We start from the raw sequence: 21,604 nt of genomic DNA on the forward strand, positions 1-21,604 counted from the left end.
TTGCGCTTTTGCGTAAAAAAATTAAATAGGAGGCTATATTTTTCTTTACACAGTAAAATAGAGCACAAAATTTCCAAAATATTAACGCAAACTGCAACTTTCTATCTTCTCTCTGACGGGAGATATTAAGAAAATAAATCATATTAGGCTGTCGCCTAGTATTATAAGGTCTAAAAATTATAGTAGTAGGCTAGGAAATAAAAAGGTAAATTGGTTACGTCAAAATATCATTTTAATTTCATTTTAATACCATTTAATTGTTATTTATCCATATTCGTTCTTGATTAGACCCCATAAATTAAAACCAAGGCATATTGAATCCGATGACCTAGCTGGCCATGGAAATATGCCGCTCCAGCGTCTCTATTTACTAAAATAAGTGATATCCAAGAAGCCCCACACATTCATAGCAAAATAAGCGGCACAACTGCACCAACTGCACCAACTGCACCAACTGCATCAACTACACCAACTACATTCATACTGATAAAATGCAATTTCATCAGGATGGATCCTAACAAAATTGGCAATTTCTCTCTTGGATAGTTCATTTCATTCAGATAAATTAAAAAGAGCCAATCATTCGCCATCCTAGAATTCCTGCAAACATTTACCGACCAACGGTTTTGGTGCTGAACTACTTGCATCAAGGGTAGATTTGGACCAGTAATGCATATTAGGATTCGCACCTGTGTTATATGAAAAGTGACCCAAACGATATAAACCTTATAATATAATAATAAATAACACAAACAACAGATAAAACACGAAAACAAGTGAAATCAAAGACGAACTTGGATTAATAACTAAATGACGTTACATGAAATAAAACCCTAGTTTTCGGCCATACGAAATTCGGCCGTTTTTCACACATAATTCTAAATTTATGAGATAGAGCAAAATACTCTATATCAAAAAAATTAAAAATTTCTCGATGATTACAATAGTAATATTTAAAACACCTGTTCACGTGCATATTTTTGAGAAAACCCCTGTTTTCTGATTGGATATCAGAGAAACGCCCCCTAGCGAACATTTTTCGAACGAATAATTTCCAGCGATTTCTCTTGGTCGATTTACTTATCAGAATGTTTTTCCCAAAGTTATACGATAAGTAGTTTCTGAGATACAGCCGACGTCCCTTCTTAGTTGGCCACCCGGTACATATTAAAACAAAATTGCATCTTTGTCTACATTACTTTATTATTATATTATTATATACTTTGTCGCCATTATTTATCGTAGGTACTGTATACGAATTTTATCAACCACAATTTTGACTCTTTTAAAATTTATGCAATATTTAGCAATACAAGCCAATTCAGTTCAATTCAATTAAAGAATTCGAATATACTCCAGTCAACAATAAAATACTATTATAAAAAAGTGTTATCTCTGGTAATACCATTAATTTTTAATTTGAAACACTTCTCCATCATATATTTTACACCATTTTTACACAGACCACTTTAGATTAATCATTGATAACATTTGATGCAACATTACTTCACACGATAAAGAACATTTATTGCAAATAACAATTGATAAAAACATTAAGTACTAAAAATATATAATATCCACGCTCTCTATGATAAATATTTATTTATTGTTCTAGTAGACACTTCATAAATGCGCCGCGAGTTGTTATCTTTAATTAACCCTTTGATCAAAATTTATAAACAAGTTAAGCAAAACCACTATAATTCCGATTTATTTGTCTGTGATGATTGCGACTTTTAATGGAGATGAAATGTTACGAAAAATTACATCATACGTGAGTAATAAAAAATTATCTTGATTTGAATAAAGTATAAAATCATATAGACGATTGTTGCTCGATTCAGTATCGAATAGGTTTTTAATATGTCTTATGCAGATTTAGATAGTGCGGTTCGTAGTACCTTTTCAGTACCTTACGACCAGCAGCTTGATTTTACATTGAAGCACTGTAGTGGCGACCACGACATTCTAGTCTTAGACATTATAAAAAATGCCACATCGAAGAAGTATATTGCAGTACCAGGCGTTCAACATTCTCGAGAACATAGTACAAGTTATAGAAGAGAGAATAACTTAGTAGTTCCCCCGGTATTTAGTTTTCAACATAGCAATAATGAAAATTACACTGTATTTGGATTCGAAAAACTGTACCGATGCTGTGCTGTGGAGAAAAATAATCAAGAACATTTAGAAATTATATTAAAGAGTCTGGCTGAGTATCAAGCTTCGATCTTAACATTAGAAAGGGAACCATTAGAGAAAGTCACCATTGATATAGAAGAACTGTTCGGCAAGGTAACTTTTTTAGACTTTTTTAAAAGCATTGAAGAAACCGAATTAGAAAAAATTAAGATTCGTTTGCAAACAAATTTAAACAAATTTTTAACAAGCAACTTCTTAGTCAGAAGTGTAGGTTGCTCTTCGGGAAAAAATATATACATTGACTTAGAAAAGAAGCAGAGTATTTTCTTAGATAAATTAAGCGAACATTTGGTCCCACCTGTATATGACGCATTATTGTATATTTTTATATTCAGTGATGAAAAATTTCGACAACGGCATTTTGCTGATTTAGTAGACACATATTTTAAGTTTCTGGTAAAGTTTCTTGAAATAAAAAAGAAAAACAGCTCATCTAATATTACTCGAATTTACAAAGAGACAACAGTACGAATATTATTACCTATTGTTAAATGTCAAATAGCTACAACACCCAAGCCACCTGTAGATTTGTTATCTAATATTCTTAAGTTTTTAAGGTGCCAATTTATCAACCAAGAAGACGTGTACGAAGTTATTGAAAATAAAATAAACTCAAAAAATTATGATTTTGTTGATTACAGTTTGACAAGTTTAAATAGAAAATCTGGACATTCTGGACAGTATTTTAGCTTGGATATAAAAATTAACAGTAACGCAGAAGTAATTAATATGAAACTGTTTGCGAAAGTACTCGCTCCTACAATTGAATTTCTTAAAGATATAATAGAAGAGGGAATAGGAGAAATTGAAGATGTATTTTATTTAACATTACTGCCCCTATATAAGAAACATGGATTAGAACGATTGCTAGATTTTGCTCCTCGATGTTATTTAAGCAGGGTTAATTGGATTCTAGTACTAGATGATATGGATGAACGTGGCTTCGTAACATTACCACTTAATAAAACTTTAAATCTGGATGGTTTAAAAGCTATAATTTCGCAACTATCCAAATTTGTAGCTGCCACATTCATTGTAGAAGAGAATGTATCACGCAAGGAAGGCAGACGGTTTCAATTAGACGAACTCTATCCAGCAAGCTTCAAAGAAAACGTCTTTTCAGAAGATGAAGGTTGTAAACTTAAAGATATTTTAAAGAGTTGCAGAGAAGGCATGAAGTACATAATGGAAAAGTCACCAGAAATTACAAAACAGTTTCACGTTCCTCAAGAAAAGATATCTGAAAATATCGACGAATTATTCAGAACGATGACGAAAAAAATCTCTAAATCTGATGTTTATAGAAACGCAGTTACTCACGGAGATATGCATTTAGGGAATTTGATGTTCCGATGTAATTCAGATGATTCTATATCTGAAGGTGTTTTAATAGATTTCCAAGTTTTGCGATATTTACCTCCAGTTTTTGATCTGCTACAGTTTATTAATGGAAGCACGACAAGAGAAATTAGGCTAAAATACAAGGATCAATTGCTGAACGATTACTACAACGATATTGCAAAATATCTTACGGAGTTCGGATACGATCCCGAAAATGTCTTTCCAAGACAGTCCTTTGACGAGAATGTTAAATACATGCGCTCAGCTGGATTAGCATCAGAACTATTTTACTGTTACTTAGTCAAAATTGAAGCTGAAACTAGAGAAAGGTTGTTTTTAGACCCAGAAAATTTGAAATATTATTTCATAGATAACCCAAGGGAGCTTGTAGACTATTTGTGGACTAGTGACGAATTTTTCAAGCCATCCATGCAGGATGTTGCTTACGACTTAATGGAATATTTTGCTGACCAAAATAAATAATTATAGTTTGTATCAGTATGATTATTGTAAATAATAAATTGTTATGGACAAAAATAATTTAGTTGTTTTGTTTTTTATGCTAATGAATTGTTTCCTTTGTACAAAATACAATACATAATTTTAAGTTATATAGAAGGAACTATTCTTGTCACCCCCAATTAGAAAATAATGATTGTTCAATTGAAGGATAATTATTTTCTAGGAATCATACGTACATACTAGAAAAGACAAACTGGAAATATATATTTCTATGATTTACTGATAACTATATTTATCCAATTGATTTTCTGACTATCAAGACTCTTTGAACAAATGCGGAATACATTATGAAAAAAAGTGTTACACACAAATAAATTTTTACTTATATTTCTATAATCTCTAGAAATGTTAAAGAGTAAAGGTAAAATTGTCAATCGATTTGTTCAATTCAATTACATAGAATTATTCTCCAGTATTGAATAAATGATACAATATCAGATTTCCAGTTTCCTCTACCTTTACTCCTACTTTTAAAGTTTGTGGGATTTTCACACCTCTCGCACCTAAGTAACTCAAGGGTTCACCTCGCTGGGCTTAGCGAGGTGAACCCTTGAGTTACTCTCATGCTTGACAGGTATGAGATCAGAGACTCACTGGATAAAATTTCAGATTATATAATATGTCATTTTTGTTGTATTCTTCTTGCTTGTGGTACATGAAGCACAAGACAGGGAAATATGGAGACAAATTACACACATCACCTGACCATTACATTTAGAGAGATAGAGAGAGAGAGAGAGAGAGAGAGAGAGAGAGAGAGAGAGAGAGAGAGAGAGAGAGAGAGAGAGAGAGAGAGAGAGAGAGAGAGAGAGAGAGAGAGAGAGAGAGAGAGAGAGAGAGAGAGAGAGAGAGATTTAAAAATGGACATGTTTGAAAAACACCCCGTAACTCATAAACGGTAACAAATATGCATGTGCGGTTTTCACCATCATGTTTTTGATAGAAATTGAGCTCCAGACACCAATATTAGTTTTCGTAGATAGATAGATATAGAAATCTCCTATATAGAAGGGTGTTTCCATTTAAAAGCGTCGAATTTGACCCACTCTGAAACAGGAAGTCGCCAAAGGTTACATCAATCAGTCCTAATTTATGTCATATACTAACATACCAAATCTCGTTTTTTTATCTGAAAAAATAAAAAAGTTATAGAGGTGAGCCAGTTTTGAGACGCATCCGGTATAATTAAGAATTTACTAGTTTCTAAATTACAAGTAAAATGTAAAGAAAAAAATTAGTTTAAAAATGTTTATGTTTCAAAAACCACTCAGTGTAGATAATGACATTATGTCATTTTTAAGAATAATTTAGCAAATCTAGTGTGCGAAAAAATTTACAGCATTCAAAATATAACTTAAACAACCAGCTAAATATAGCTAGTCATCATGAATTCGCGATATTCATCTGTTAGTCTAGATCATAGGTCTAGATTCTCACTATATATATATAGCATATAGGTATGGGCTAATTTAATATTTCTATGAAATAGACATATATTGTTACTTTTTCACCTCTCACTGTTTCAAAACGTGAAAAATAGATATTTCATAACACGAAATGCAAAACTGTAACATAAAATAAGTCCAAATTACCCAAAATAGATGCGTAATATTTAAATTAGCAGCTCATCTCTAGTTCTGATAGCGTTTAAGATTATGGTCCAGGCGTATACGCTGAATAGTTATACAAAACAATGTAATCATGATTGTGCTGATTATCTCCAATCGGATAAAATAAAATAAAACGGAACACTGTCCTATAGTTTAGTATAATAATATCATGGCTTGTGTAGACTTAAACAGTGCAGTTTGTGATGCATTTTCGGTACCTCACGACACTAAATTTAACTTTACCCTGAAAAAATGCATTAATGATGTCGAAACTTTAGTACTAGATATTACCAATAACGACAAAACTCAAAATCAATATCTTGCTGTACCTGGGGCAGACATTCTAGAAGAAAATTTCAACCACAAGGTAGAAAATAACCTAGTTATACATCCAATTTTTACTTTCCGTCACACTGATAATAAAAACTACACTGTTTTTGATATGGAAAAACTGAAATCACACGTTGCGGTAGAGAAGAATAATTACGAACACTTAAATATTATTTTGAAGAGTTTAGCTGAGTACCAAGCTCATGCATTGAGTACTCAAAGTAAGCCTCTGAAGAAAGTTACTGTTGATTTAGAAGAATTGTTTGCCAGAATCACTTTATTGTTAGAGAAGTTCAAAGACATTGATAGAAGCGAACTGGATGGAATAAAAACCAGACTTCAGGCTTGCCTAAACAAGTTCCTCGATAGTGATTTAGTGGTAAGAAGTGTTGGATGTCCTTCAGGAAAGAATGTGTTCCTGGATTTAAGAAAAAGACAGGCAGTTTTTTTAAATAAATCCAAAGAGTGCCTTGTACCTCCAGTATATGACGCTTTGTTATATATTTTGGCATTTACCGACGAAAATTTTAGACAACTAATTTTTTTTAAACTACTTGGAATATATTTTGATTCTCTGGTAAGCTCTCTTGAACAACTAACAAACATTTCTTCATCTAAAATTACTCAAGCCTACAGAGCCACAACGGTAAGAATATTGTTACCTATTGTAAAATTTCAAATAGCTACAACTTCGGATTTAGCTGAAGAGCTAGCTTCCAATATTCTAAGATTTTTGAAGTATTCATTTATAAATCAAGAAGATATTTACGAAATACTGGAAAATAGGTTAAATTCTAAGGCATATGAACTCATAGATTACGAAATGATAAATTTAAACAAGAAAACGGGCCATCTTGGACAATATTTCGATTTGAAAATTAAATTCGCTATTGATGGGGACATCACCGATTTGACCTTGTTCGCTAAAGTTTTAGTTCCATTAACCGAGTTTTTGTCGGAAGCAGTCGAAGAAGTCGGGGAAAATGAAGATTTTTTCTATACTACATTGATACCGTTGTATAGAGAACATGGATTGGAGAGATTGTTGAGTTTTGCTCCACGCTGTTACTTGAGTAGACCAAAATGGATGTTAGTTTTGGATAACACAAATGACCAGGGTTTTGAGACAATACAATTAAACAAGAATTTAAATAATGATGGTTTACGAGCTATACTATCAAATCTGGCAAAGTTTGTAGCAGCTACATTAATCGTAGAAGAAAACTTATCAAGAGCTGAAGGGAAACCAGTACGAATAGATGATTTATATCCAGAACAATTCATAGAGCGCATGTTTATAGACGACAAAGATAATAAATTCGCAAAACTCATAAGCAATACCAAGGTAGCTCTGTTATATTTAATTGAACTAATACCGGAAGTAACCGATACCTTCAACTTATCTCAAGAAGAAATTAGAAGAACAGTGGATGAAATGTTCCAGATTATGTATACGAAAATTCTAAAATCTCCAAAATTTAGAAATGCAATTATCCATGGCGATATGCATCTAGGGAATATGATGTTCCAGCACAATAAAGAAGGTTTGATAACTGAAAGTATCCTGGTTGACTTTCAAGGAATGCGCTACATACCTCCGGCGTTTGAAGTTCTGCATTTTATTAACGCAAACTCAACCAGAAACACTAGGTTAAAATACAAAGATCAGCTTATAGAAGAATATTACGAAAACGTGGCTAGATATTTAGCAGAATTTGGACATGATCCAGAAGAGGTATTTCCAAGAGAATCGTTTAGTGAAAGTCTTAAGTATTTGCGATCAGCTGGTCTAATAATGGAATTATTCTACGGCTATTTAATGAAAATGGATCCTGAAAAAAGAGAAGAGGTGTTCCTTGATCAAGAAAAGTTCACATATTATTGCATAGAAAATATAAAAGCACTTATAGACTACGTATGGGAAGACGATAATTATAGGACGAATATGCAAGATATAGTTCAAGATATATTAGAATATATTACAGATCAAAATCAGTAATCAATAAATTGGTAATTGCAGAGTCGAATCGAATGAGCCTGTGATTTTAAACCATTTTTTTTCTAAACCATTCCTGTTTGTATCTGTTAATTTATTAAATATTTTAAATATACTCGTAGTTATATCAGTACAATTGACCATTATTTAAACCTATTTTGATAAACCACTAAACTAAAACATTACTGTACCTACCAATATACAGGGTAAATCAACGACAGAGTAAAGTCCATTATCTTTTTTGTTTCGAGGTTTACAAAAAAATGTTAAATATAAAAGTTATAGGGAAGATTAAGATACATATCTTAAAATTATTACGGAGTATACAGATATATATGAGAGTACTTCAAAAATGTGTGGCAGGTAAAACATATGCTTTTTTAAATGCAACACCCTATTTTTTATTTTATTTTTTGATTCTGCACAAAACTATATAACCTTTTTATATAATGTTATATATCTAAAATGAATAGTTTTTGTAATATTTCAATTTATTTAAACAAATGTTAGATTTTAGTGTTGTAAAGAATTGTCAGTCATGTCATTTTTAATATAACTATCAAATAATGCTATAACTATTAAAATGATGCCATAACATCATAGTTACCATGATAAAAAGAAATAATTATTAAAATTTGATATGTGTGTTAAGCAAGTTAAGAAGAAAACTACAGGAACTTTACGACTGTAACTTTAATATACTTGAGTAAAGTTAATTAACATAAACTGTCTAAGCATAAATGAATTTAAAAAAGAGTTAAAATTGAACGAAGATACGTTAAAATTAACTTTTTTATATTGCCAATATAAAAATATATATATTTTTTTAAACTCTTTCTTTGATTTTAAAGAACATAACACAAATAAATATAACATACCTACGTAAAAATTAAAAATAATCATACAGAAAGTTTGAGGCTTTTTGGTTTTACCCTATTAAGTAATTGTTATCAGGTAGTAATTGTTAATTTTGAAGTTTAACTTAATATAATGTCATTTTAACAGAACGTCAACGGTTTTTGTAGACGTATCTATTTAAAAAAAAACTAAATGTTCTCGATTAGTTGAATTTTAATATTTTAAATAGTTTTTTTCTTTATTCTTTGTATTTATTTTTTGCTTCCGACGACGGAAAGAGATAAACTTTCCGAAACGTTAAGCATTTTTTTGTTCGTTAGGCAAATTAGTGAATCTGTAAACCTAACTTCTGACAAGTAGTTTCCGTTTGAGATTAACGCCAGAAGTGTTTACAAAAAATAACTATTTTATTTTGTAGATTTTCGTGTAGTGGCGAAATACCCATATAGGATTTTTTGGAGAGATAAATCCGCCACATAGGAATAGACATTTTTTGTAATTCTTAAGGATCAAAACTATCTTAGTGACGATGAAAAGAAAGGTGATGAGACCCAACTGCGATCATTTTTCATTGTTTTGTATCGAAAGTGGAAAAAAGTTGCTTTTCCTTAAACAAGTTTCGCAAATATAGTAAATCGTAGCTAGAAGGCATTTTATTAGTCACAGGGAGTTCAATCTTAACCCCCAAAAGTTTCATTTCAATCGGCTAGTATAAAAACGAAACAAAGACTCGTTAAAGGGTTAACCGAAGAGCATTCAAAAGAAGAATGTGGTTTTGCAACTACTATGAGCTTTAGGGATAGTGGCAGTAGGGATGCTGTTGTAATCGTAGAAACATTAACTGAAACTCTATCGAAAAGAACTATGTTCAAAAAATCAATGAATGACACCAATATTCAATACGGCAATTTTTCTCCAGATGAAGCTCAATCAAGCTCAAAATTAACACAAGCTCAGTACCAACTTCTTAGGAATGCGTTAAAATTAAAAGGTCTTAAATATGTATTTCCGAGTTACAAGCATATTTTGGCAGCTAAGACAAATTGTTATCCAAATGACATGATAATTTCGGAGGTTTCAGCGATTAATCTTCAATCAAAACTAAGTCATACCTCATGAAGAGTGATCCGGTCTCAAAAAGACGTATTATCTTCTTCTGCATCAAATGGCAATTATTCTCCTATCTAACTTAATCTGTATGTTAAATGGGATGCTGATGGTAGTGGTGGTAAAAATTATTTTAAGCAACATTTTGAGTTTGATGTTTTTGATGATCGTCGAGTACTTGCTTCGACGGACCATTCGCGCAGACGTGCTACATGATTCAATGTATTATATGTATCACATGCGCAGATGAGGATCGTGCATGTGCATGTACAATGTATATTAACAACTTGCATTGTTCCATTACGTCTAAAGCTTGAATTTCATGCATCCGTGGTCCGACGGTACGATATTAATTTTATTGGTTGAATTTAAATGCTTCGATTGGTTAACCGTTTCTAACCAATCAAAGTCTTTAAATTCAACCAATAAAATTAATATCGTATCAACGTATCGTCGGATAACGGATGCATGAAAATCAAGCTTAACTCTCTCACTACTACGCTGTCAATCTGCGCATGTGAACGCATTGAATCATGTAGCACGTCTGCGCGGACAAAATAATTCGGGCGGATCATTCGCGACCATGCGAATATATTCATATAACCTGATGGTACTTGTTCAACCAACGGACAGTCCGGACGAAGGATCCGTTCGGGAAAAGGAACGATTAGCGCGGGCACTCCGCGCCATTTGAAACAGCACGAATAAATCAAACATTTCTATAAAAGTATTCAATGAAATAAATATAGGAATACATGCGAAGTTTAATTATTTTTTTTGTATATATGTACTCATGTTTCAATTTTATTAGATAGAAATGAATGAAAAACAAATAATCAAACATTTGTACAACTATATTCAAACAAATAAATAGGAATACATGTGAAATTAAATCATTTTTTGTAAAGTCATTTGAGATGACTAGAGGCAATTGGTTCATTTAATACTATCAACTTATAGACTCAATAATTATTATCTTAAGTAACAGTTCAAGTAATTAATTAATTAGGTACTATCTAAACCTTTTGACGTTTTGATATCTACGATTTTGATTTTTTTCAATTATCTATTTATAAACCAGGATATTGTTTTCAAAATATTTAAGAAACATTAATAAAATGTAGCATGATGCAATTATCTATTTATACTAAATAATAATTAAATCATTAAGTTAGTTTATTGCATGACTAACTGCACCATGTCACACTTTAATAAATGAGACCAGTATAAATGGTGAGATGAAAATCATTTAAGAGATTTGTCTTGACACCTCCCCCCCATCTCATGTGCGATCTTTCAAAATATGTATTTTGAGTATAAATGTGTGTATTTATTTAAAAAAAACAAATTGCTTTATTATTTTAATTAAGAGTAGTAAATATTGCTATTTGAGATTTTTAAATCACATATATGAGATACATAAGATAAAATTTAAAATAAATTTTTAAATAATACTTAAACGGATACTACTAAAATGAATACGAAACATTCATTCTAATACCCTGATTCTAATTCAGTTTATAGAGACCAGTGCAAGGTCTCAAGGGTGACTGTTCCATGTGATTTTCAGTAAACTCATCTGCTCCTTCATCTTCGCTCTGATTTAGCGACTCTAAAGAGCCTTCATAGAGTCGCCATGATTGACCATAGTGTAACCTAATTTTAGTACGACGGTAAATTATTTTTACAGAATCTGAATCTGAATCAAAAATGCGAAGACCAAATTGAGAAATGGAAAACTAAACATAACAAAAATATTAAGAAAAATGAAATGTAATCACAATAAATTTAACTAATTTAACTAAACTTTTACTTCTTCCCCTTTTAGCAACTAAAACTTTCCAAAAACACCTAAACTAAAAAAATGAATATCAAAACAAATTGGCACATTGGTCTAGTTATTAATTATTGTATTGCAAAACCAATTTTCTCTACCGTAATTTTGCCTCTTTATAATTTATGCAATATTTCGCAATTCAAGCCAATTCAGTTAAAGAATTCGAAGGATCAAGTCAACAACAAAAAAGGTATAAAAAATGTTATTATCTCTGCTAATACTATATAATTGTGAACATTTGTTAATTGTTAATTTGAAGTACTTTTCAATCATTTATTTTACACAGACCACTTAAGATTAATCAATGATAATATTTGATTCAACATTACTTTCCACGATAACAAGTATTTTTGCAAATAACAATTAATAAAAGCATTACCCTAACCTTCCCATACACCAGAAGGCCCGGCCCGCGGATTTTGCCTTGTACCCAAAATACGAGAGTTTTGGGTGAAAGGCCAAGTCCGCCTGCCGATTAGATCTTTCGACGTTTTAGCCCAAGTTTTGGCCTGGCTCGCGATCTTTTAAAATTTCTGAAAGTTTTAATCACTCATATTTAATAGATTCGGCGTTCGTCTGTAAAAATAACACATTTATTGCTTATTGGGACAAACTGTATATAAAAAAGGGTTGATTTTTTATTCATTGTTAATCATTAATATAATAATTATTTACTAAATATACTTAAGATAAATTATTGAATGTTTCACGACTTTTATTGTACTCCGTAGCCGAGTACAATAATTAGTAGTTTAAGTTTATTAAATTTAAAATAAATTAATGCTAGCGTTAATGGCTAAATATTTCTCCGAAATTGTTGTATTTCATCTTGAATTCAAGATATTTAAGAACTGTGAATAGTTCTTATATATTTGGTAGTCCTGATTATTGTGAGTTCTAACATGATGAATGATCAGATATGCGCCTTGGCCAATACCAAAATATCTATACTCTGAACTACCTGATTAGGCTATCGGCCTGCCAAAGACTTGATCGGGCCCAGAAACGCAAAGATATCATCCGAAGAACGGAAATAAAAAAATAGTAGGCCGTATCTTCGGTGTAAGGGCGGCTATAGTTCCCGCAGACTTCATAAAGGCATCATAAGTAGTACAAAAAATTGTTATCTTTAATTAGACCGTTGATCAAAATTTATAAACAAATTAAGACAAACCACTATCATTTCAGTGAAACAATGCGCGAAATAATGCAAATCATTCCGCATAAATAACACAAAATTATCTTGATTCAAACAAAAGTATAAATAATATAAAGGATTGTCTACGATTCACTACCGAATAGGTTTTTAATATGTCTTATGCAGATTTAGATAGCGCACTACGAAGTACTTTTTCAATACCTTACGACCAGCAGCTTGATTTTACATTGAAGCACTGTAGTGGCGACAACGACGTTTTAGTCTTAGACATTACAAAAAATGCCCCAAGAAGTATATAGCAGTACCAGGCCTTCAACATTCTCAAGAACAATACACAAGTCATAAAGTAGAGAATAACTTAGTAGTTAGCCCGCTATTTAGTTTTCTACATACCAACAATGAAAACTACACTGTATTTGGATTCGAAAAACAGAACCGATGCTGTGCTGTGGAGAAAAATAATCAAGAACATTTAGAAATTATACTAAAGAATCTGGCTGAGTATCAAGCTTCGATCTTAACATTAGAAAAGGAACCATTAAAGAAAGTCACCATTGATATAGAAGAACTGTTCAGCAAGGTAACTTCTTTAGACTTTTTCAAAAGCATCGAAGAAACCGAATTAGAAAAAATTAAGATTTGTTTGCAAACAAATTTAAACAAATTTTTAACAAGTAACTTCTTAGTCAGAAGTGTGGGATGCTCTTCGGGAAAAAATATATACATTGATTTAGAAAAGAAGCAAAGTATTTTTTTAGATACATTAAGCGAACATTTGGTCCCACCTGTATATGACGCATTATTGTATATTTTTATATTCAGTGATGAAAAATTTCGACAGCGGCATTTTGCTGATTTAGTCTACATTTATTTTAACTTTCTGGTAAAGTTTCTTGAAATAAAAAAGAAAAATACTTCATCTAATATTACTCGAATTTACAAAGAAACAACAGTACGAATATTATTACCTATTGTTAAATGTCAAATAGCTACACAAGCCACCAGAAGATTTGTTATCTAATATTCTTAAGTTTTTAAAGAACAAATTTATCAACCAAGAAGACGTGTAGGAAGTTATTGAAAATAAAATAAACTCAAAAAATTATGATTTTGTTGATTACATTTTGACAAGTTTAAATAGAAAATCTGGAGTTTCTGGACAATATTTTAGCTTAAATATAAAAATTAACAGGAACACAGAAGAAATTGATATGAAATTATCTGTTAAAGTGCTAGTTCCTACAATTGAATTTCTTCAAGATATTATAGAAGAGGGAAGAGGAGAAAATGAAGACGTCTTTTATTCAACATTAGTGCCGCTGTATAAAAAACATGGATTAGAAAGATAGCTAGATTTTGCTCCTCGGTGTTATTTGAGCAGGGTAAATTGGGTTCTGGTACTAGATGATATGGATGAACGTGGATTCGTAACTTTACCACTTAATAAAACTTTAAATCTAGATGGTTTAAAAGCTCTAATTTCGCAACTGTCCAAATTTGTAGCTGCCACATTCATTGTAGAAGAGAATATATCACGCAAGAAAGGCAGACGGTTTCAATTAGATGAACTGTATCCAGCAAGCTTTAAAGAAACCGTATTTTCAGAAGATGAAGGGTGTCAATTTAAAGATATTTTAAAGAGTTGTAGAGAAGGAATGAAGTATATAATGGAGAAGTCACCATAAATTATAAAACACTTTCATGTTCCTCAAGAAAAAATATCCGAAAATATCGACGAATTATTCAAAACAATGACGCAAAAAATCCGTAAATCTGATGTTTATAGAAATGCAGTTACTCATGGAGATATGCATATCGGGAATTTGTTGTTCCGACGTAATTTAGATGGTTCTATATCTGAAGGTAAATTAATAGATTTCCAAATTATACGATATTTACCTCCAGTTTTCGACCTGCTACAGTTTATTAATGCAAGCACGACAAGAGAAATTAGACTAAAATACAAGGATCAACTGCTGAACCATTACTATAACGATATTGCCAAATATCTTACGGAGTTCGGATACGATTCCGAAAATGTTTTTCCATTTAGCGGCGAACAAGCAGCGCGATACCGCGTCGAGCAAGCCTCGAGGTGCTAAAACATAGTAGAGCGGCGAGGAATAGGGAGATACTTGTGCAAATTTATTATTTTCATTTGCTTATTGATAATTTAAAATGTTAACAGTGGCTAAAATTCTAGGCAGTAATGTCGCAAATATTTGGTTAGATGGAGTTTTGAAAAACCCGAGAAAGTATGGCAAGTTTTACAACCTTTACGAAAATTCTTTGCCACTTCATCTCATAACTTATCTAAAATGTACTGGTTATGGTGATTACTGTCTTTCTGATATCATAAAATCTCTCTTAAAAATACTAAATCTATTAATTTTTGAGAATCTATTATTTTCTACAGCGCGACAAAGCGACGAAAACAAAATTATTTGTATCGATCTCGCCGCTCGAGCAGATCGCTTTACTATGTTCGCACGTACTTGTCTTCACAGTTTTGTTTTGGACGCGATATCGCGCTGCTTGCTCGCCGCTATCCTCGTCGCTCCACTATGTTCTTAGCCTAAAGTAGGAATCTGTATACTGGAAAACTTGATACATTTTAAAAGAAATACGGAGAGGGTGTATTCTTGCATAAAGTAAAGTTTATTTATTTATTTATCAAAAAAGTACAATGTAAGTAAAAAAAATAAAACTAAAGTTCCTGAAAAATAAGAAAACAAAAATAAATAAAGGTATTCCTTAGTTAGAGACTTTCTAATTTCATAAATAAACTAAGCTGCTCACCAAAGAAATAAATCTTGTCAGTGAGATATAAAATATAATAGATAAATCTTGTGAGTTGATGATAATATGTAATTATTATTTTGTTCATTTCTTAAAATAAATGTTTAGTCAAAACTCCATAGTTTCAAAAAAAATGGGTCCGGTATAACCCAATTTTTCTGAAGTCAAATAAAAGTGCGCCTCAAAAATGGCTCACCCCTATAACTTTTTTATTTTTTTAGATTACAGAACGAGATTTGGTATATTAGAATTCAATTATTGTTTTCGGTCGCTTCCTGTTTCACCGGATATAACTACAACTTTTGATTTTTAAATGACACCCTCGTAATTTTGTTACTTATTCGATAGAAAATGACACTCTGAATAGAATGACATATCATATGTCAACTTTTGACATTTTCGAATATTGTTTATTTGAAATTAGAACATGCGGTCCATAACGACAATTTGACTCAAAATGCTAAGTACCTATGTGGTACCAAATAATTCATAAAAATACTTTTTCCAAGTATGTAATGACCCACCCTCGTTCGATTTAAAAAAAATTGAGATATGATTAAAAATACGATTTGGGCATCTTAACCGGCCAGAACAAGACACTAAAAACATTAGACGATGAAACATATTTTTCCAAGGCTCCTTGATAAAAAATTAGTGTTTTTACACAGCCATAGCACTCTAGATTGAAATTTAAAATACAATTTTGTTTTAAGCGAAAATGTCAAAAGTTGACCTTGACGTATGATATATTTTGACGTATGATATGTCATTATATTCAGAGAGCCATTTTCTATCGAATAAAGTAAAAAAATACCGAGGGCGCCATTTAAAAATCAAAATTTGTAGTCATTTCCGGTGAAACAGGAAGTGGCCGAAAAGAACTGAATACGTCAATTAATCCTAATTTATATCATATACTAACATACCAAATCTCGTTTTTTATCTGAGAAAATAAAAAAGTTATAGGGGTCAAGCACCCGGTAATATCCTGAATAGTCATTAGTTTCTTTCCAGCGTTTTCTTTGTAAAATATTATATTGTAAAAAAATCATTACTTATTATTAATAAACTTTATTGGTTGTTCACAATATTCTATGAGAAGACAGAAATTACAAAACATGGTTTAATAATAAAATGAAACTATAATAATGCTCTATTTTTATTATATCCAAAATGCATTCAGATCACATAGTAAGTAATAGAAATTCATAATTACATCGTAAAAAAATCATTTACATATTTGTTTCTATTATATAGTCTGCAATATCTTGAAGGATACTTGTTATGCCTTCTTGAAAACATGTACCTGTCCAAACTAAATCTATAAGTTCTCTGTTGTTATTTTCATAATAGTATGTGAACTTCTCCTGGTCCAGAAACAGATATTCTCTTATCTCTGGATCGACTTTCATCATGTAACTATACACAAAAGCCATTGACAAACAAGCGGGCCGCACATATTTTATACTTTCATAAAAAGCGTCTTTTGGAAAAAACATATTTTCCCTTTACCGTTTTTGAAGTAAGTCCAAAATAACGGAGATATTTTACTTTTAACATTTTAAAAATTTTTGCTTAAATTTTGTGAACTACTGGATGATTTTTGTTTTTTTTTCTTGTAAATTTAATTTACTACCTATATTACCGTATATTCTGAAGATATTACGTTTTTTAACTAAAAATTTAAAAAAATCGAGAAATTTTTTAAAAAAAATTATTAATTTCAAATTTTTAGGTTTTTCTGAAGTTGAAAAATGCTACCCTGTACTTATTTAAAACTCACCCTGTGTATATATACAGTGAAAGTCTTAAATAAGTGCAGATATTTTTATGGGTAGTATATTTCGACCCCAGAAACACGTCTATGAGGTTTTTATCGCAAAAAATTGAAATTTGGATTTTTTTTTTATTTTTTGGAAATTTATTTAATTATTATTATTTATTACTATATTTTTAATTATTACACTTTGCCATTTAAAAATCAAAAGTTGTAGTGATATCCGGTGAAATAGGAAGTGATAAAAAACAATTGAATACGTCATTCAATCCTAATTTATGTCATATACTAACATACCAATAATCGTCTTTTTATCTGAAACATTAAAAAAATTGTGGGGTTGGGCCACTTTTAAGGCGCACCCGGTATATAAATTCAAGAAACCTATTATTAATAAACTATATTTGTTGTTGACAATAAGAAGATAGAAATTACAAAAAAAATGGTTTAATAATAAAACGAAACTGTGATAATGTTCTTTTTATTATATCCAAACTGCAATCAAATCACATAGTATACACACATTAATATAATATAATACATATATACATCGTAAAAAAAAATAATTTACATATTTGTTTCTATTATGTAGTCTGTAATATCTTGAAGGATACTTGTCATGCCTTCTTGAAAACATGTACCTGTCCATACTAAATCTATAAGTTCTCTGTTGTTATTTTCATAATAGTATGTGAACTTCTCCTGGTCGAGAAACAGATCTTCTCTTATTTCGGGATCGACTTTCATCATGTAACTATACACAAAAGCCATTGACAAACAAGCGGGCCGCACATATTTTATACTTTCATAAAAAGCGTCTTTTGGAAAAGCATTTTCTGGATCATGTCCAAATTTAACCAGGTATTTAGCAATATCCCGATAAAATCCTTCAACAAGGTCGTCATAGTGTTTAAGTCTAATTTCTCTGGAAGAATTCATGTGAATAAAAACTAGCATATCAAAGGCTGGAGGTATATAACGAAGAATTTGAAAGTCTACTAGCTTAGATTCAGAGATAGAACCGTCCTTTTGCTGATTAAATAGCATATTCCCTAAATGCATGTCACCGTGAGCAATTGCGTTTCTGAACACGTCAGAAGTGAGTATCCTTGGAAAGACTGACATAAATACTTCATCAAATTTTTTGATCTTTTCTTCTAGGGGTAGATTAAGCTGGGCGGTAGCTTCTGGTAAAAGTTCTATGAGATAATGCAGGGAATCTCTATTTTTATCGACCATTTTTTTGATAGGGCTTTCCTCTCCGTAGATACAAAGTGTTTCTTCGAATTTTGGATATATTTCATTTATTCTAACATGTTTGCCTTCTTCACGTGATAAATTTTCTTCCAGTATTAATGTAACAGCGGCAAGTTTGGCCAATTGTGCCACTACGTGTTTTAAACCATCAATATCAAGTGTTTGGTTTAGTTTCAAGGTAACAAATCCATTGTTACCCAAATGATCGAGCACTATCATCCATTTAACTCTACTCAAGTAACACTTCGGAGCAAAATCGAGTAATTCTTCCAGCCCGTGTTCTCGAAACAACGACATCAAGGTGATATAAAAGAAGTCCTCTTTTTCAGACGGTCCGCCTTCAACTATTTCTTTCAAAAATTCGGTGGGTGGAATTATGACCTTGGCAAAAAATGTCAAATGTGTTGGTTTACCTTGGTTGATGATTTGAATATCTATGTTAAAATACTGTCCGAGATGACCACTTTTTACGTTCATATTTGTCATTTCATAATCTATAAAATCGTATTCGGTAGATTTTAATTTGTTTTCAATAACCTCATAGACATCTTCTTGATTTATTAACGGATATTTCAGAAATCGTAAGGCATTGGAAATTAGTTCTTCAGATGCAGATGATTCGATGATTATCTGAAATTTGACGATTGGAAGCAATACTCTTACGGTTATATCAATATATTCTCTGGTAATACTATAAGCTTCTGAGTTTAACTGATGTAAATAGTATGCAAAAGCGTCGAAGTATTTTCTAATTAATTTAGCAAAATGTTTTTGGCGAAATCTTTCATCGCTGAATGTGAAAATATACATCAATGCATCGTAGACGGGGGGAACAAGCCTTTCCTCGGAATTCAACAATATGACACTGCTCTTATTCTCTAAATTTACAAATAAATTGTTGCCTGTAGGACACCCTACGCTCCTGACAAGTAGTTTATCCTCATAGAACTTATTTATGTAAGCTTGCAAACGTATTTTCGTATTTTTTAATGTATCTGTATCTGTATCGAAATTTTTTAACTGCTGTAAGTTGGTTACCTTGTCAAATAGGGCTGTAACGTCAAAATTTATATTTAACGGTTCCTCTTTGTTTGAAGTTAAGTAAGAAGCTTGGTATTCGGCTAAAGTTTCGAAAATAATCTCGAAATGTTCGATATTGTTCTTCTCTACCGCACTATAATTGTGTAAATCCCCTGTATCAAATACGGCGTATTTTTGGTTGTTGGTGTACTGGAAGACGAATAACGGGAGAAGAATTTTATCGTTTTCAATTTTCTGACCTTTAAGCTTATTCTCTATGCCGATGATGGTGGGAACTGCAACATATTTGTTTTGAATTGTACTATTTTCAGTATCTAATAATAAGATGTCGTCACCAAATTTTGATTTCTTTAACGTAAAATTAAATATCTGGTCGTCGGATATTGAAAGCGCGCTCCGCACAGCGGTTTTCAGATCGACGCAAGTCATCCTACGATAACACGGAGACTAAACTAAAACAGATAAATGCGTTGGACAATTTATTCCCCAGCCGTTCACAACAATTAACGATAATTCTTAGTTTATATATCTTGCGTAATAATACACAACGTTATTACTTTGTGAATATATCGTTTCGCAAGTGGTACAATGCAATCAATATTTTGATGGATTTTTAAGTATTCTGGGATCTTTATCTAATAGTACAATAATGAAAATGCTAATAATGTACATACACAGTGGCACTCTGAAAGGTAGCTTTAGGGATGGAGAAGGATTCTGAAAATGTCTGAAAGAATTTTGGACTTCCACTGTCTTTATTTATTTTGATTAACATAACATTTCGGTCAGAAGGATTACTGACCGTTATCAAATGTAAACTGGACTAATTCCTAAAACTACTGATCTTTTATACTGCAGGCAGGCATTCGTCCGTGAAAAAATTGGGTGCAGTAACCTAACCAACGGTGAGGTTGTCCACTTCATCGTTCACACTTATTTTTTATTATCACCATTTTTGGACACATTTTAGGTAAAGTTTCTAATAATTGTGTCTCTCTTTCTTGACACAAAATGGAAACGGTATGCCACAAATAGGAAACATTTTTCGAAACCTATATATTTTATATAATATATGTGTTTCCTATGAGGTGGCACTAGCCGTTTTCTGGAATGTTTCAATGCGGAATCGAAACTTTTAGAGGAAATGTTGTGAAACATTTTCTGCAATTTGTGTCCAAGATGTTCCCGTTTTCAGCAGCCACTGTTTCTAAATGCGAAGAAACAAAATACCAAACTAAAATAGTCATGTCTATGTGTGGATTTCAAAATGAAAACAACCACCAACAATGTCGACGTCCACCATAATTTGTTTATCTTAAAATCTTTGTTTTTAGGGTTTCTCGCACAAAAAATGTCTGGCAAAAGCAAATTCATCGTTTAATTTTATAATGTACTTTTATATTTTTAATGCCCCTTCTATATATCATTATTTGTTGCTACAAAATATTTTTGTTTCAAATATGGATTTTTATTTTTATTTCCATATCATGGTTCTGAAAATAAAAATATGTAAATCAATGTAAGTAGAGCGTGTTATGATTTTAAAAGCTCCACAGCCGATAAAAACATATACTTTTAACATATACATTTTTACCGATTTTTAAAAATGCTATCACTAGCCAACATGGTGGAATTTTAAGTCATTATTTTATAAAATTGACATGGAGTCGGACACAAATCATCTAGATTATATCATATTTGTGTCTAAAAAGAGAGCAACTCGAGTTTCGAAAATGAATCGACAATAAATCGGAACCTTGTTTCCAAA

General features: G+C 31.4%; 4 protein-coding genes across 5 annotated transcripts in view; 3 read left to right on the forward strand and 1 right to left on the reverse strand.

The window, feature by feature from the left end:
• The window catches only part of LOC115891600 (adenylate cyclase type 8-like), a 286,870-nt gene that overhangs the window by 205,535 nt on the left and 59,731 nt on the right, over positions 1-21,604 (forward strand). The window lies entirely within an intron of this gene.
• LOC115891602 lies at positions 1,595-4,083 on the forward strand. The gene has a single exon (XM_030912114.1). It carries the CDS (start codon positions 1,864-1,866, stop codon positions 4,024-4,026), a length of 2,163 nt encoding a protein of 720 aa, XP_030767974.1. The 5' UTR covers positions 1,595-1,863; the 3' UTR covers positions 4,027-4,083.
• LOC115891603 lies at positions 5,535-8,134 on the forward strand. Its single transcript, XM_030912115.1, has one exon. The coding sequence runs from the start codon at positions 5,845-5,847 to the stop codon at positions 8,002-8,004; it is 2,160 nt and encodes a 719-aa protein (XP_030767975.1). The 5' UTR covers positions 5,535-5,844; the 3' UTR covers positions 8,005-8,134.
• On the reverse strand, positions 16,968-20,404 carry LOC115891604. The gene is made up of 2 exons (XM_030912116.1): positions 18,335-20,404; positions 16,968-17,222 (listed from the first exon to the last, which is right to left on the reverse strand). Exons 1-2 carry the CDS (start codon positions 20,263-20,265, stop codon positions 16,994-16,996), a joined length of 2,160 nt encoding a protein of 719 aa, XP_030767976.1. The 5' UTR covers positions 20,266-20,404; the 3' UTR covers positions 16,968-16,993.

The sequence above is a fragment of the Sitophilus oryzae genome, unplaced genomic scaffold (genome assembly GCF_002938485.1).
Source record: "Sitophilus oryzae breed Bouriz unplaced genomic scaffold, Soryzae_2.0 scaffold_1188_pilon_pilon, whole genome shotgun sequence".
NCBI classification, from domain to species: Eukaryota; Metazoa; Arthropoda; class Insecta; order Coleoptera; family Curculionidae; genus Sitophilus; species Sitophilus oryzae.

What these genes read in the sequence shown, in the direction of transcription:
- LOC115891604 (XM_030912116.1), bottom strand. Translation starts at nt 20,265, where the DNA reads ATGACTTGCGTCGATCTGAAAACCGCTGTGCGGAGCGCGCTTTCAATA. An exon ending in GCTTTTTATGAAAGTATAAA is followed by an intron (nt 17,223 to 18,334) that starts ATATGTGCGGCC and finishes TGAAAGTATAAA; the next exon opens with ATATGTGCGGCCCGCTTGTT.
- LOC115891603 (XM_030912115.1), top strand. Translation starts at nt 5,845, where the DNA reads ATGGCTTGTGTAGACTTAAACAGTGCAGTTTGTGATGCATTTTCGGTA.
- LOC115891602 (XM_030912114.1), top strand. Translation starts at nt 1,864, where the DNA reads ATGTCTTATGCAGATTTAGATAGTGCGGTTCGTAGTACCTTTTCAGTA.